The sequence below is a fragment of the Telmatherina bonti genome (assembly GCF_933228915.1).
Source record: "Telmatherina bonti genome assembly, chromosome: 8".
Lineage (NCBI taxonomy): Eukaryota > Metazoa > Chordata > Actinopteri > Atheriniformes > Telmatherinidae > Telmatherina > Telmatherina bonti.
This window is the reverse complement of record NC_136626.1, coordinates 25,188,462-25,202,466: the sequence shown is the minus strand read 5'-3', so window position 1 is coordinate 25,202,466 and position 14,005 is coordinate 25,188,462. Positions and strand designations below refer to the sequence as shown.

The 14,005-nt window shown below is 42.9% G+C and overlaps 1 protein-coding gene across 1 annotated transcript; it reads left to right on the top strand.

The window, feature by feature from the left end:
- The first annotated feature begins 12,529 nt into the window (after nt 1-12,529).
- On the top strand, nt 12,530-13,507 carry LOC306759058 (14 kDa phosphohistidine phosphatase). Its single transcript, XM_079244546.1, has 3 exons — nt 12,530-12,773; nt 13,074-13,198; nt 13,288-13,507. The coding sequence occupies exons 1-3, from the start codon at nt 12,560-12,562 to the stop codon at nt 13,378-13,380; spliced, it is 432 nt and encodes a 143-aa protein (XP_079100672.1). The 5' UTR covers nt 12,530-12,559; the 3' UTR covers nt 13,381-13,507.
- Nucleotides 13,508-14,005: the final 498 nt, after the last annotated feature.

Below are 14,005 nucleotides of genomic sequence, written 5' to 3'. Positions count from 1 at the left end.
TTGCCAATCTTGGTGTTCTCTGGCAAATGCCAAACGTCCTGCACGGTGTTGGGCTGTAAGCACAACCCCCACCTGTGGACGTCAGGCCCTCACACCACCCTCATGGAGTCTGTTTCTGACTGTTTGAGCAGACACATGCACATTTGTGGCCTGCTGGAGCTCATCTGGCAGTGCTCCTCCTGTTCCTCCTTGCACAAAGGAGGTAGCGGTCCTGCTGCTGGGTTGTTGCCCTCCCACGGCCTCCTCCATGTCTCCTGATGTACTGGCCTGTTTCCCTTGGAGCACCTCCATGCTCTGGACACTACCCTGACAGACAGAGCAAACCTTCTGGCCTCAGCTCGCATTGGTGTGCCATCCTGGATGAGCTGCACTACCTGAGCCACTTGTGTGGGTTGTAGACTGCGTCTCATGCTACCACAAGAGTGAAAGCATCGCCAACATTCAAAAGTGACCAAAACATCAGCCAGAAACGTAAGTAGTCTGTGGTCACCACCTGAAGAACCACTCCTTTATTGGGTATGTCTTGCCAATTGCCTATAATTTCCACCTGTTGCTTATTCCATTCGCACAACAGCATGTGAAACTGATTGTCAATCAGTTTTGCTTCCTAAGTGAACAGTTCGATTTCACAAAAGTGTGGTTGACTTGGAGTTACATTGTGTTGTTTAAGTGTTCCCTTTATTTATTTTTTGAGCAGTGTATATAAATCAAATAAAATCAAGATTTGCATGGTCTTTTTTTTATGCAAAGTGAGATTATCATATCATGTTCATAGTGAGGCCCAAGACTATTAAAACATTTATAAACCACTATAAGAACCTTAAAATCAATCCTGAAAGGCACAGGGAGCCATATGCAGTGATTTCAGAACTGTTGTAATGTGTTCCCGCCTTCTGGTCCTCATCAGAACACATGACAATGAATTCTAAAGTAATTGTAAGCTTGAAATAGACTTTTTGGGGAGACCAGAGAGTGGGGCATTACAGTAATCTCATCTATTAGAAATAAAAGCATGCAGCAGTACCTCCGTGCAAGAAATGGCCAGACTATGAAGTAGTTTTTTTTTTAAAAATTCTGTCTTTGTTACATTTTTGATATGTGGAATCAAATCCAGATCAGAGTCTAAAAGAACACCCAGATTTGACATCCACTAGGAAGGATTCAAATGTTGTAAATTTGACAAAATGATTTATATCTTGTCTTTAGAAGCGATAACTACAACTTCAATTTTGTCCTGGTTAAGCTGTAAAAAGTTCTCTGCATCCATAACTTTATTTCTGAAATACAGTTTAAACGGACATTTCTGACTGTAAGTCATCATGAGACATGGCAATGTAAAGCTGTGTATCGTCAGCATAGCTGTGGAAATCAAGGCTGTTTCTCCTGATGACATCACCTAATGTAGTGATTAAAAAATACTGGGCAAAAGATTGATCCTTGGGGAAACCCACATTTTAATTTATTGCTGTTATTTTATACTTAGAAAAAATGGTCAATTTATAAAATAAGAATAAAACCATTTAAGAGCAGTAAGAGACCCACCAAATTTAGGTCTGTTCAACAGAATCTGGTCATCAACTGTATCGAATGTAGCACTACGATCCAGTAAAAAAACACAATAGAGAGTTTGTGTTAAGGGCTGTCTCAGTACTATGGCTTGTCCAAAAAAACAGATTGATATTTTTCTAAGATGCTGTGTTGGATCAAAAACTCATGTAAGTAAATAAAAACAACTTTTTCTTTTATTTTGCTTAAAAACAGTAAGTTGGATACAGGTTGGTAACTATCAGTCATGTTTGGATCTAAACCACTCTTCTTCAGAAGGGTCCTCACCACTGCTGTTTTGAAGTCAGAAGGAAAAACACCTTCTGAAGAGAGTAGTTCACTATGTTTAAAAGCTCAGGCCCTAAGAAATAATAAAATGTTTTTAAAGCGATATGGGAAACATGTCTGAAAGGCAGGTTGTTGGGTTTAGCTGGGAAAAAACTCAACCAAGTCTCTTTGAATGAACGAGGACAAAATTTTCCAGTGTTTTCTTGGGTAAAAACAAATCTTCAGATCTGTTACAATCACCATTTTGTTGAGATGAAAGATTTAATCTAGTTGCATTGATCTTACTTCTGAAGTGGTCTACAAAGTCCTCACATGCAACATGAGACGGCTGAATGAAGAACTTGTTAATATCTGTGTTTGAATAAAATATCAATGGTTTTAAAAAGAAAATTTGCATTATTTTTGTTAAATATGATTAGGTTTTCAGAAATAAAGTGCTCTTGTCTGTTTGGTTATGCTGTATAAACAAACCATCTTGCAAACTAGCAAATCTTTGAAATCATGTGATCTTGTGATAGTGTATTTGAGCAACATATCAGCGCACCAGATAACAGGATTTTAAAGTTTTGCTGGTTTGTTTACACAACATAAACAGTATAAACAATCTATCTGGCAAAATGAGAGCCATGAAACAGAACAGTGTACAACCCTGCAAGACTGGAGACGCCTGCCTTTTGTCAAAATGACAGTCTACATCCTTCCTTCTTGGCCAAAAGAACTGAACAGCACCCACTTCTAATCTGCAGCACTTCCCTCCCAAAACAACCTCAGCTCTCTGATTAACTCTGTCCGAGCAAATGGCAAGGAAAAACTTCAGCTTCTGTTCTGAAAATAATCATTTAATCAAATGTGACTTTATCCCACATTTCTGGGAAGGTACTTTACATCACTTTTATTTCAAGTGTAAGATCACAAATATACATTTATGTATGATAAAGATAAAACAAGTATGTTTAGAAGCACTCTGGCTTTAACTGCAGTTTATGAAAACAAATAATAGCACAGGGTGTGAGTCGCCAGTCTAACACAGAATCAAAACATTAATGTGCCTGGCTGGTTGATGCACTTGACAAAAGATTTGCTGCTACTTTTACACACTTCAGCTTCATTTAACTGTGGCTAGATGGGAAAGTGATTCAGGGGATTATAAAGCAAAGACGTCAAAAACTACTTTTAATCACGTTATTTTTTTTTTTTACCTTTGCCTGTCCCTGCAGGAGGACATGGTCAACAACTGTCAAAAGCACCAGAAATGAACAAGCTAAACATAATCCATGTAGTTCAACTAAAACCAGAAATACACACAAAGAAAACTACGTGCTGTTATAAATCTACAGGACAACACAGTGACTCTGTCACCATGCAGAATTATACAAAGTGCAGAGTGTTCAAAGAATTGTTTTTGTGTCAGTGTGACCTTGCTACACAAAGGTCAGAGGGAGGCCAGGAGGATCCCAAGACCTGGACGATTGGCAGCCACCACAGAGCAAAGACCCCAACATTTCTTTAAGTAACTTACACTTTGACTTTTAAAGAAGTATCTTATGTCTACCTTTTTTTGTCTTTTGTCTTTTTTAGACATCCTGGCTGCACTTAATTACTAAACACACGCACATGCACATCAATTCAAGCATTGAGGTCAATGAAACTTCAGACATTATAATATTTATCGCTGACGTGAGTCAGGCAGAGCAAACTTCCAAAGAACAGCAGCATGTTAAAAAAAGACTTCTGACCACAGATTATCTTACAGGTGCTCAGTGAAGGTGGAGTGACAGCAGGAACAGCTAGTCAGATTGCGTGAAGAGTAACAAATTTGGCCAATTTCAGATTTGGATCAGTAGGTAGTAATGTTGGTTGCTGTCCCATTGTACCTTAAAATACCATTATTATCCCATCTGGGATTGCGTTTTTAACTTTGTTAAACTCATTAAGAAGGATGATGATACTAAACTTTAAGATAAACTCTTGATAAGTCATTAATGACCCATCTGGGTTAAACAGCTGATGAACCAAGACAATATTGTAAGTAAACCAGATAGGATGTTTTTATATGTGATGTCTTTGTTGTTCGATATGTATGTAAATTTGTGTAAATTGTGTATGCAGATCAGCGACCAAGAGAGAAGCATCTGTTTATGAAAGTAAGATAGGGGATTTTTTTCCACATTACAGTTGCAAAACAAAAGGACTTCAGGCCTCCTAATTTGGAGGAAAATAAGTTTTGTTTAAAGTTCCAGATTAAAGCTATTTTGAAAGCATTATTTAATGTGTCTCCTCCTTGAGCCACCACCTTATCGTGGTGGAGGGGTTTGTGTGTCCTGAAGATCCTAGCAGCCATGTTGTTGGGGGCTTTTTGCCCCTGGTAGGGTCACCCATGGCAAACAGGTGTTTAGGGGAGGGACCAGACTAAGTGCAACTGAAAGATGTGGCTGGGGAGAAGGAAGTCTGGGCTACCCTGCTTAGGCTGCTGCCCCCACGCCCAACCCTAGATAAGCAGTAGAAGATGAATGGATGGATATTTTTATATAGTGGTTTTTTTTTTCTTCCATTCAAATTTAAATAGCTAGAATTTTTAAAAAAAAATACTTTCTTTTCTTAACATTGAGGAAAAGAGCAGCATATGTAGGATGGCAAAGTCCCTCAGCAGTTAGCAGAATTCTACTTCTCAAATTTGTTTATTCATCATCCTAACCGCTTAACCCACTGAAGGGTCATGGGGAAGCTGGACCCTATCCCAGCAGTACACCCTGGACAGCTCACCAGTCCATTGCAGGGCCACACAGAGACAAACGACCAATCACACTCACACCTATGGGCAGTTTAGAGTAACCAATTAATCTTAAATGCACGTGTTTGGACAGTGGGAGGAAGCCAGAGTACCCTGAGAGAACCCATGCATAAACAGGGAGAACATACAAACTCTGTACAGAAAGGCCACTGTCCAAACCTCGCCCTAGCCGTGGATCAAACCAGCAACCTTCTTACTGGGAGGCTACAGTGCTAACGACCATGCCCCCTCTCAGCGTAGCCGGTGCAATGGGGTGCGGCCTGGCTGCCACTCTGTGGTGGTCTGGGTATCCTGGCTCTCCATTGGTGTGGGCAGGACCCTCTGCCTGCGGGCTGGGGGGTTGCCTTCAAGCTCTTGGGGCCCTAGGGCCCGCGCTCTGTCTGCCCTGGGTGGCTGGTGCCCAGCGGGGCCAGGCTTTGCCGGTCCAGGCCTGCTGGGACCTATTCCCCCTGACTGTGGGGGGCTCTGGTTGGGCCCCCCCTCTGCCACCTCCTGGGTGAATACGTGGCTGGCTCCGGAGCAGGGTGCTTGGAGTCTGTGCTTGGGGATCTCCTGGCCTTCTTCTTGCCTTTGTGTGGGTGGGGTCACATTGGCATGACCACTCTTCCCTGAACACGTTCTCAGAACTCTGCATGTGACACAGTCACTGAGTCGTCTGCTGATTTATCTACTAACAGCAGTTCATTTTCTTTCTGTGTGTCTGATTTAGCTTGTGAGTCGTAGGTTCTCCTACGATAGTTGATGGCTTCATCCTTCCGCAGGGGGAACATGACTCCAACGTGTATAGGTGTATGGAAGTGTGTATATATAGGTGTGTATGTGTGCTTATGTACATACAAATGTATGTAGGTTGTTCTCTTTCTCATTCTTTCTTTTTCTCCTTCTTTTTCTCTCTCTCTCATTCTCTCTATGGGGTGTTTTTCTGTTTTCTTTTCTTATCAGTTCTCTTTCTGTCCCTCTTCTATCCTCTCCGGTCTGGTCCAGCAATACAAACTTTGTAATTCAAACAATTATCCATCCATCCATCCATCCATCTTCTGCCGCTTATCCGGGGTCGGGTCGCGGGGGCAGCAGCCTAAGCAGGGAAGCCCAGACTTCCCTCTCCCCAGCCATATTTGCCAACTCTGCGGGGGGGATCCCGAGGCGTTCCCAGGCCAGCCGAGAGATGTAATCCCTCCAGCGTGTCCTGGGTCTTCCCCGGGGTCTCCTCCCAGAGGGACGTGCCTGGAACACCTCACCAGGGAGGCGTCCAGGAGGCATCCTGACCAGATGCCCGAGCCACCTCAACTGGTTCCGCTCGATGTGAAGGAGCAGCGGCTCTACTCTGAGCCCCTCCCGGATGACCGAGCTCCTCACCCTATCTCTAAGGGAGCACCCTGCGGAGGAAACTCATTTCAGCCGCCTGTATACGAGATCTCGTTCTTTCGGTCACGACCCACAGCTCATGACCATAGGTGAGGGTAGGAACGTAGATCGACTGGTAAATCGAGAGCTTCACCTTCTGGCTCAGCTCCTTCTTCACCACGACAGACCGGCGCAGAGTCCGCATTACTGCAGACGCCGCACCGATCCATCTGTCGATCTCGCGCTCCATCCTTCCCTCACTCGTGAACAAGACCCCGAGATATTTAAACTCCTCCACTTGAGGCAGGACCTGACCCCCGACCCGGAGAGGGCAATCCACCCTATTCCGGCTGAGGACCATGGTCTCAGATTTTGAGGTGCTGATTCTCATCCCAGCCGCTTCACACTCGGCCGCGAATCGCTCAAGCGAGAGCTGGAGATCACGACCAGATGAAGCCAACAGGACCACGTCATCCGCAAAAAGCAGGGACCCAATCCTGAGGCCACCAAGTCGGATCCCCTCAACACCTCAGCTGCGCCTAGAAATTCTGTCCATATAAGTTATGAACAGAATCGGCGATAAAGGGCAGCCTTGGCGGAGTCCAACCCTCACCGGAAACAAATCCGACTTACTACCGGCAATGCGGACCAAGCTCTGACACCTGTCGTACAGGGACCGGACAGCTCGTACAAGGGGGTCCGGTACCCCATACTCCCGGAGTACCCCCCACAGGAGCCCCCGGGGGACACGGTCGAATGCCTTCTCCAGGTCCACAAAGCACATGTAGACTGGTTGGGCAAACTCCCATGCCCCCTCCAGGACCCCAGAGAGGGTATAGAGCTGGTCCACTGTTCCGCGACCAGGACGAAAACCACACTGCTCCTCCTCAATCCGGGATTCGACTATCCGGCGGACCCTCCTCTCCAGGACCCCTGAATAGACCTTACCAGGGAGGCTGAGGAGTGTGATTCCCCTGTAATTGGAACACACCCTCCTGTCCCCCTTCTTAAAAAGGGGGACCACCACCCCAGTCTGCCAATCCAGCGGTACTGCCCCCGATGTCCACGCAATGCTGCAGAGGCGTGTCAGCCAGGACAGCCCCACAGCATCCAGAGCCTTAAGGAACTCCGGGCGGATCTCATCCACCCCCGGGGCCTTGCCGCCAAGGAGCTTTTTGACCACATCAGCGACTTCAGCCCCAGAGATAGGAGAGTCCACCCCTGAGTCCACCAGCTCTGCTCCCTCATGGGAAGACGTGTTGGTAGGATTGAGGAGGTCTTCGATGTATTCCCTCCACCGACCCACAACGTCCCGAGTTGAGGTCAGCAGCTCCCCACCTCCGCTGTACACAGTATTGATGGAGCACTGCTTCCCCCTCCTGAGCCACCGGATGGTGGACCAGAATCTCCTCGAAGCCGTCCGGAAGTCTTTCTCCATGGCCTCGCCGAACTCCTCCCATGCCCGAATTTTTTGGCTGCTTAGCCCGCCGGTACCCATCAGCTGCCTCCAGAGTCCCACAGGCCAAGAAGGCCCGATAGGACTCCTTCTTCAGCTTGACGGCATCCCTCACTGCTGGTGTCCACCAACGAGTCCTGGGATTACCGCCACGACAGGCACCAACTACCTTACAGCCACAGCTCCGGCCGGCCGCCTCAGCAATAGAGGCACGGAACACAGCCCATTCGGGCTCAATGTCCCCCGCCTCACTCGGGACATGTTCGAAGCTCTGCTGAAGGTGGGAGTTGAAGCTCGCTCTGACAGGGGACTCAGCCAGACGTTCCCAGCAGACCCTCACAACACGTTTGGGCCTGCCAGCTCTGACCGGCTTCCTCCCCCACCATCTGAGCCAACTCACCACCAGGTGGTGATCAGTTGACAGCTCCGCCCCCCTCTTCACCCGAGTGTCCAAGGCATGTGGCCGCAGGTCCGACGATATGACTACAAAGTCGATCATTGAACTGCGGCCCAGGGAATCCTGATGCCAGGTGTACATATGGACACTCTTATGCTGGAACATGGTGTTCGTTATAGACAATCCATGACGAGCACAGAAATCCAATAACAAAACACCATTTGGGTTCAGAGGGGGGGGACCATGCCTCCCAATCACTCCCCTCCAGGTCTCACTGTCATTGCCCACGTGAGCATTGAAGTCCCCCAGCAGAACAATGGAGTCCCCAGAAGGAGCACCCTCCAGCACTCCCTCCAAGGACTCCAGAAAGGGTGGGTACTCTGAACTGCTGTTCGGTGCATAAGCACAGACAACAGTCAGGACCCGTCCCCCCACCCGGAGGCGGAGGGAAACTACCCTTTCATCCACCGGGGTAAACCCCAACGTGCAGGCACCAAGCTGGGGGCTGATGAGAATGCCCACACCTGCTCGGCGCCTCTCACCATGAGCAACTCCAGAGTGGAAGAAGGTCCAGCCCCTCTCGAGGGTACTGGTTCCAGAGCCCAAGCCATGCGTCGAGGTGAGTCCGACTATATCTAGTCGGAACCGCTCAACCTCGCGCACAAGCTCAGGTTCCTTCCCCACCAGAGAGGTGACGTTCCACGTCCCTAGAGCCAGCTTCTGCAGCCGGGGATCGGACCGCCAGGGTCCCCGCCCCTTGCTGCCGCCCAGCTCACATTGCACCCGACCCCTACGGCTCCTCCCGCAGATGGTGAGCCCACGGGAGGTTCAAACAAACAATTATGTGAAATAAATATAAAAATAAAATAAAAATCCAGAATATAAAGGGGAACATTATATCTATAATGCTTCCCTTTGTTAAGTAAATTTGCCCTGCAGATCACAGCATCCAGAAAATCATTCTGCTTGCTTAAATGTTGGACAAGACAAAAAAAAAAAAAAAAAGAAAGAAAAGAAATTCTACCTGACAAATCTCTTTGTAGGGATTGGTTAAATTATTTTTTTTTAGGTTTTGTCAATGATCAAATCAAAATTTAGATTCCACCTGGACACTGTTTTTTTTTTTTTTTTTATGACAATACCTAGTAATTGTGTCTGTTGTAGGTATATTACAGATAGAAGGGATTTCACAATATTTAAGGGCAAACAATTGGCATGTTTTTATGTTTAAAATTCTTGATGCAGCAGGAAAAGTGTTTATCAACTCAATTGATAAAGATATCTAAGAAAAAAAAGACATATCAGCCAACTGGCTGACTGCAATTGAGATGCATTTTAATGGACTGAGATTTATTTATCTAAGGAAGAAATGAGAAGTGCCAGTGTTCAACCTGACAGAGCAGCTTCCGTTTGCATGCTTTGTTTTGATAGCACTGCTAAAATACGATCCAAAGCTGAACTTCTCCAGGGAATGGAATTCATAATTATGTTTGATTGTGTTAAATGCCTTATAAAAGTCTACAAAAAAGGATAAAGCTTTCATCAGAGCATAAATCTGAATAGTCAATTAAATCAAGTACTAATCTGATTTTGTTGGAAATATGTTACTCATGAATCCAGTTTGAGTCTTGTCAGTTCTGCGACCTGAAACTGTTTTAATTCTTTTTGCAAAAATGAATGCAAATATTTTAATAATAATTATTAAGTAAGCAAACTGGCCAATGAGAAGCAAATCTTCCTTCGGTTTTGGTGTTAGAGTTAAAAGGCCTTGGGTCTAGGTAAGAAGAAGGGATTCATTGCTTATACATTCTAAGAAAAGACCCAAGAGGAAGGGAGCAAGTTGTTTGGAGAACTTTTTATAAAACTCAGAGGGAACATCCATACCTGAAGACTTTTTAGGCTTCAGGTGTTCAAAAGCGCTTTAATCTAACTTCCTGCAGTATTAAAAATTTCTCACAAGCCTCTTTAAACTCTGTCATTTTTTTCTGTAAAGGATGCCCGACACTGACAAGAACATTCTTCATTATATTTAGACTGATATAGTGTGGCATAAAAGGCTCTACAATAATCAGCTATGTTTGAGAGTTGATCTGTAATGTACCATCAATATTTAGTTTTTTTTTATTGTATTATGTTGAGCATTAAAGTTTTCAAGTTGGAAAAAATATTAGTATTCTGCTCTGCTTCCACCAAATATTTTTTCCTACTCCTCACAAAGGCCCCTTCAGCTTTCAATCTATACATGTCATCCAATTTGTCTTGTACGCTGATTAAGTATCTTCACTTTCAGTTCAATTTTCAGGTATTTTTTGTATTAAAGATGTTATTTCTGCGATGTGTCTTTCTTCTTCAGCTTTTTTGTCATATGAGCTTAAGAATTTAGATACATTCCCAATTACTAACCTGTTTACCAAGAAAGATTTATGCCAAAAGCATTGGACTAAGGAATGTTTTAGAGACGGCATCATAATTTGAAATGGAGCTGTTCAGTTTCCAATATGATCTTCTAATATTAGAATTTTAAAAGATTTGTATTAAGATTGCTTTGTGGTTTGTTAAAGAAGCTGTAAGAATATTAACACTGATAGAATTACAATCATAACAACTAAACCAACCGGAAGTCTATGCGTAAATAGCTATTGGGTGTTTTAATGCTCCAGGTGTATGAACTCACATTGGTATTTTTTTATTTAAGCATAAACTGTATTGGAGGCCATATAATGGTTGGCTCGTGAAGGTCATTTATCTTGCAGACCATTTAACGCAACACTGAAATCACCCCCCATCACCATCATTGTGTTTGGATATTTAGAAAGCAAATGTAGAAAACGAGATTCCAAAAGGTCAAGCAATATCTCATTTCAACATTTTAAAATTTACCCAGTTAGTTTATAATATTACAGTATCATTTATATTAATAACCAAAAATAAAAGGTGACTTTTAGGATCCCCTTTCAGAATGTAAAATGACCATATTAAAAGGACTTCTTCGAATAGTCATATATGTGACTCTTTCTGAGCCATGCGTAATCATATTGATCCTAGTGTTTGACATGTCTCTGTTTACCATAGAGAACATTGTTTTCGGACAGTAAAAAGAGCAGGGGACCAAATAGGCCTTTTGAAAAAGTGAAGGGGGCATGTCCACTGTGTCTCCTCCTAAAACTGCATCCATGATGCTGTTTCTAAGAGAAATGAGGCATGGTGCTGCTCTTTGTGCAAAAAGAAAAGCCGAAAGTGCAGTTTGTTTTGTTGTTGTTCTTTTAAATGATAGTCTTCATTATTACACTTTGCAACAACTTATTCATGTTCTATCATGTAATTATCTCTCTGAAAACTCAATAAAATGTACCATTAAAAAAAGAGAAAAAAATAGTCATTTATTCCAAATTTAAATAAGCATGTAACTGTAGCCATAGATTCTGATGGGCGCTGCAACCTTGGGTGATGCAAAAGTCATTCAGACCTTTCCCGTTGAGAGGTCTCAACATCAATAGTTTTACAAGAACACCTGAAAAGTGTAGAAGTGCAGACGAAGTTCATGTTTTGGACTAATGGTTTTGATGACTTAGGGAGGAAGCTGTTCAAGCATTTTACTAGATATGTGTTCCGTTTGCAGAAAATGTAGAAACGTAAATGTAAATTCAAAAACAAACTACAAAAAATAAAACAAATAAAAATTCCCATTGTGATCTTGGTGATGATGCAGAGGACAGTCAGTGCAAAGCAAGTAACTGAAAGCTAACATCAGGTTAGCATAAAAACTGTTTCTTTTTGTATGTATATTTACTGTCATTGTTTTATAAAAAAGACAAACTTAGCAGAAACAAATTTGGTCAAATTGATTTTCACCATTCTGAAAGTGGACTAAATACCACAGTATTTTCTTCCCAAAGTATATAGGCAGACATTTCTATATTTTAAAAAAAATTTAATCTTTTAATCAAGCTCTTTATCATAATTTTATAGCCTTGAATGTAGTCTCTTAACAGTATTTTCCCCCCCACAAACTCAAATCTGCTCACCCTATCACAAAGTGACGTTCAATGCAAAATAAAGGAAGGTTAGAAAAGTATGAAAGTGTAATGCACCCCCACCCCAATTTGTTTCTGCAGCCAGGTCTGTGGCCAGCAGATTTCACAGCCATGTCAACAGCAAACCTCAGGTAATATTAAAATTGATAAAACATAAATGTAAACAAAACACTATGAAATGGGATACCTTTTTCCATCAGCAACCCGCTAGTTCATCCAGTACAAGTTGAACAATAAACAAACAAAACATGCTGCAACAGAAAAGCCGATCAGCGGATCACTGTCAGCCGTCCCTCAAGGAGCAACATGGTGAAAAAGGAGAGGAGAAGGGAGGGGAGGGGAGGGGAGAGAAGCGGATAATGTGGATGTTGGATCCTCTCAGGATGAAAAGTGTGGGTGTCTAAAAACACCCACATCTCTCACGGGTGCAAAAATTGTGCCTGCTCTAACAACGAGATTCAGATTAAATACAAAAGCCTTCTGACGTTCTGTACACTGACTTATTATTTGAGTCAGGTGTCTTTAAGAAAACCAGCAGTACTTCAGGCGGTCTTCGAGCGAATTGAACCCTGATGTAATGGTCAAACATGCCATGTGAGGGCGCCAGCGTGCGAGCGCAGCATTAACCTGCACACTGATGGCAAGAACCTAGCATTTAAGACAGGAAGTGGAGGTCCAAATAAGGTTGTCTGTGAGCGCGCTCCATGCTCTCTGTTGTCAGCAGATCGTTAAACAGGTTGACGGTCTCAGTCTGTTTGCGCTCAGCTACAGTCGCTATGGCCGACGCTCTGGCTAAAATCCCTGATGTAGAGATTGATCCTGAGGGAACTTTTAAATACATTCTGGTCAGAGTGAAAGTGAAAGATGGCGATGAGCATAAAGAAATAGTGCGAGGCACAAAAAGTGCAGAGTATCACAGTAAGTCTGACGTAGTTTACGACTAGAGGGTTGTCAAATGTGTCAGTTCAGCTGGCTATAACCATAGACATCATATATATGTATATATGATGTCTATAGATATAACATGCAGTTTGGGCTTTTTAGTGCATCCTGCTCACATACACCGCGCATGTGCCTCACATGTCATAGCCATGTTGTGTTTAAGCGACTAGGTGATGCATTTAGGGGCCTAGGAATAAAATAATGACACTGTTGTGAATAATCTTAAATGGCTGCTTATTACTCAGTTTGAAAATGTTTGATCTCAATAAATTACAGATCATATATTTGAAAAAGTTAATCCCGCCATGGAGGCATTGGGGATGGAGTGTAAATGCCTTGGAGGAGGGAAAATAGAGCACAACAGCAAGGACAAGAAACTAAGAGTGTTTGGAGAATCAACTGTAAGTTTATATAAATGGACAAACATGGCAAACTAAATTCCGTATGATGCCAAACATGCTGATGTCATTGTTTTCTTGCTCATTTCCAGGCCTTTGGCAAAGCAGACCATTCTGTGTCTGTGGAGAAGCTGAAAACTGTTTTCAGCGACTACGAGGTCACCTGGTCTGATGACAAAAAATAAGACTGTGAATCCTCATCTAATTTCAAATATCTACCTTTTATTTGTCGTCCTTATTCGGAAGCTACACAATGATGCTTCAAACCACCCGGCAATGATCATTTGATTCAAATACAACACTTTAACATTTGTCTGTTTGGTCTGACTTTGTTAAAATATTATTTGTCAATCACAAGGTGTATATTCAAAATCACCTTGGAATTCTTTAAGGAAAAAGTTGACAATTTTCAGTAATACTGAAAGTAAAAGTTATGACCCACTTCATATGAATTTAGATTTTGTATTTATACATTTTTCTTCTGTTTTGAGCTTTTAGTTTGTGTTGGCGTGCTTTCATATGAATTGGAGTTAATTTGCCAAGTGTATAGTCCATACAGGAAATTGTGACCAAGGTGGAAATATCCTGTTAACAGTTACTGAGGGAAAGTTTATTGTTTTAAAAAGTGCAACACAGATTACTTCTCCTTTCGCTTATGACAGTACACTTTTCTATGAGATGCTGAATAATGGTGGATCTCAAATAAATTCCCCTTACTTTAAAATAAATGTATTAAAAAAACGAAGAAAAACAGTAAAGACTTGTAGAAAAGATAACTTGAACATTTCAAGCACTCATTTTTGTCACATC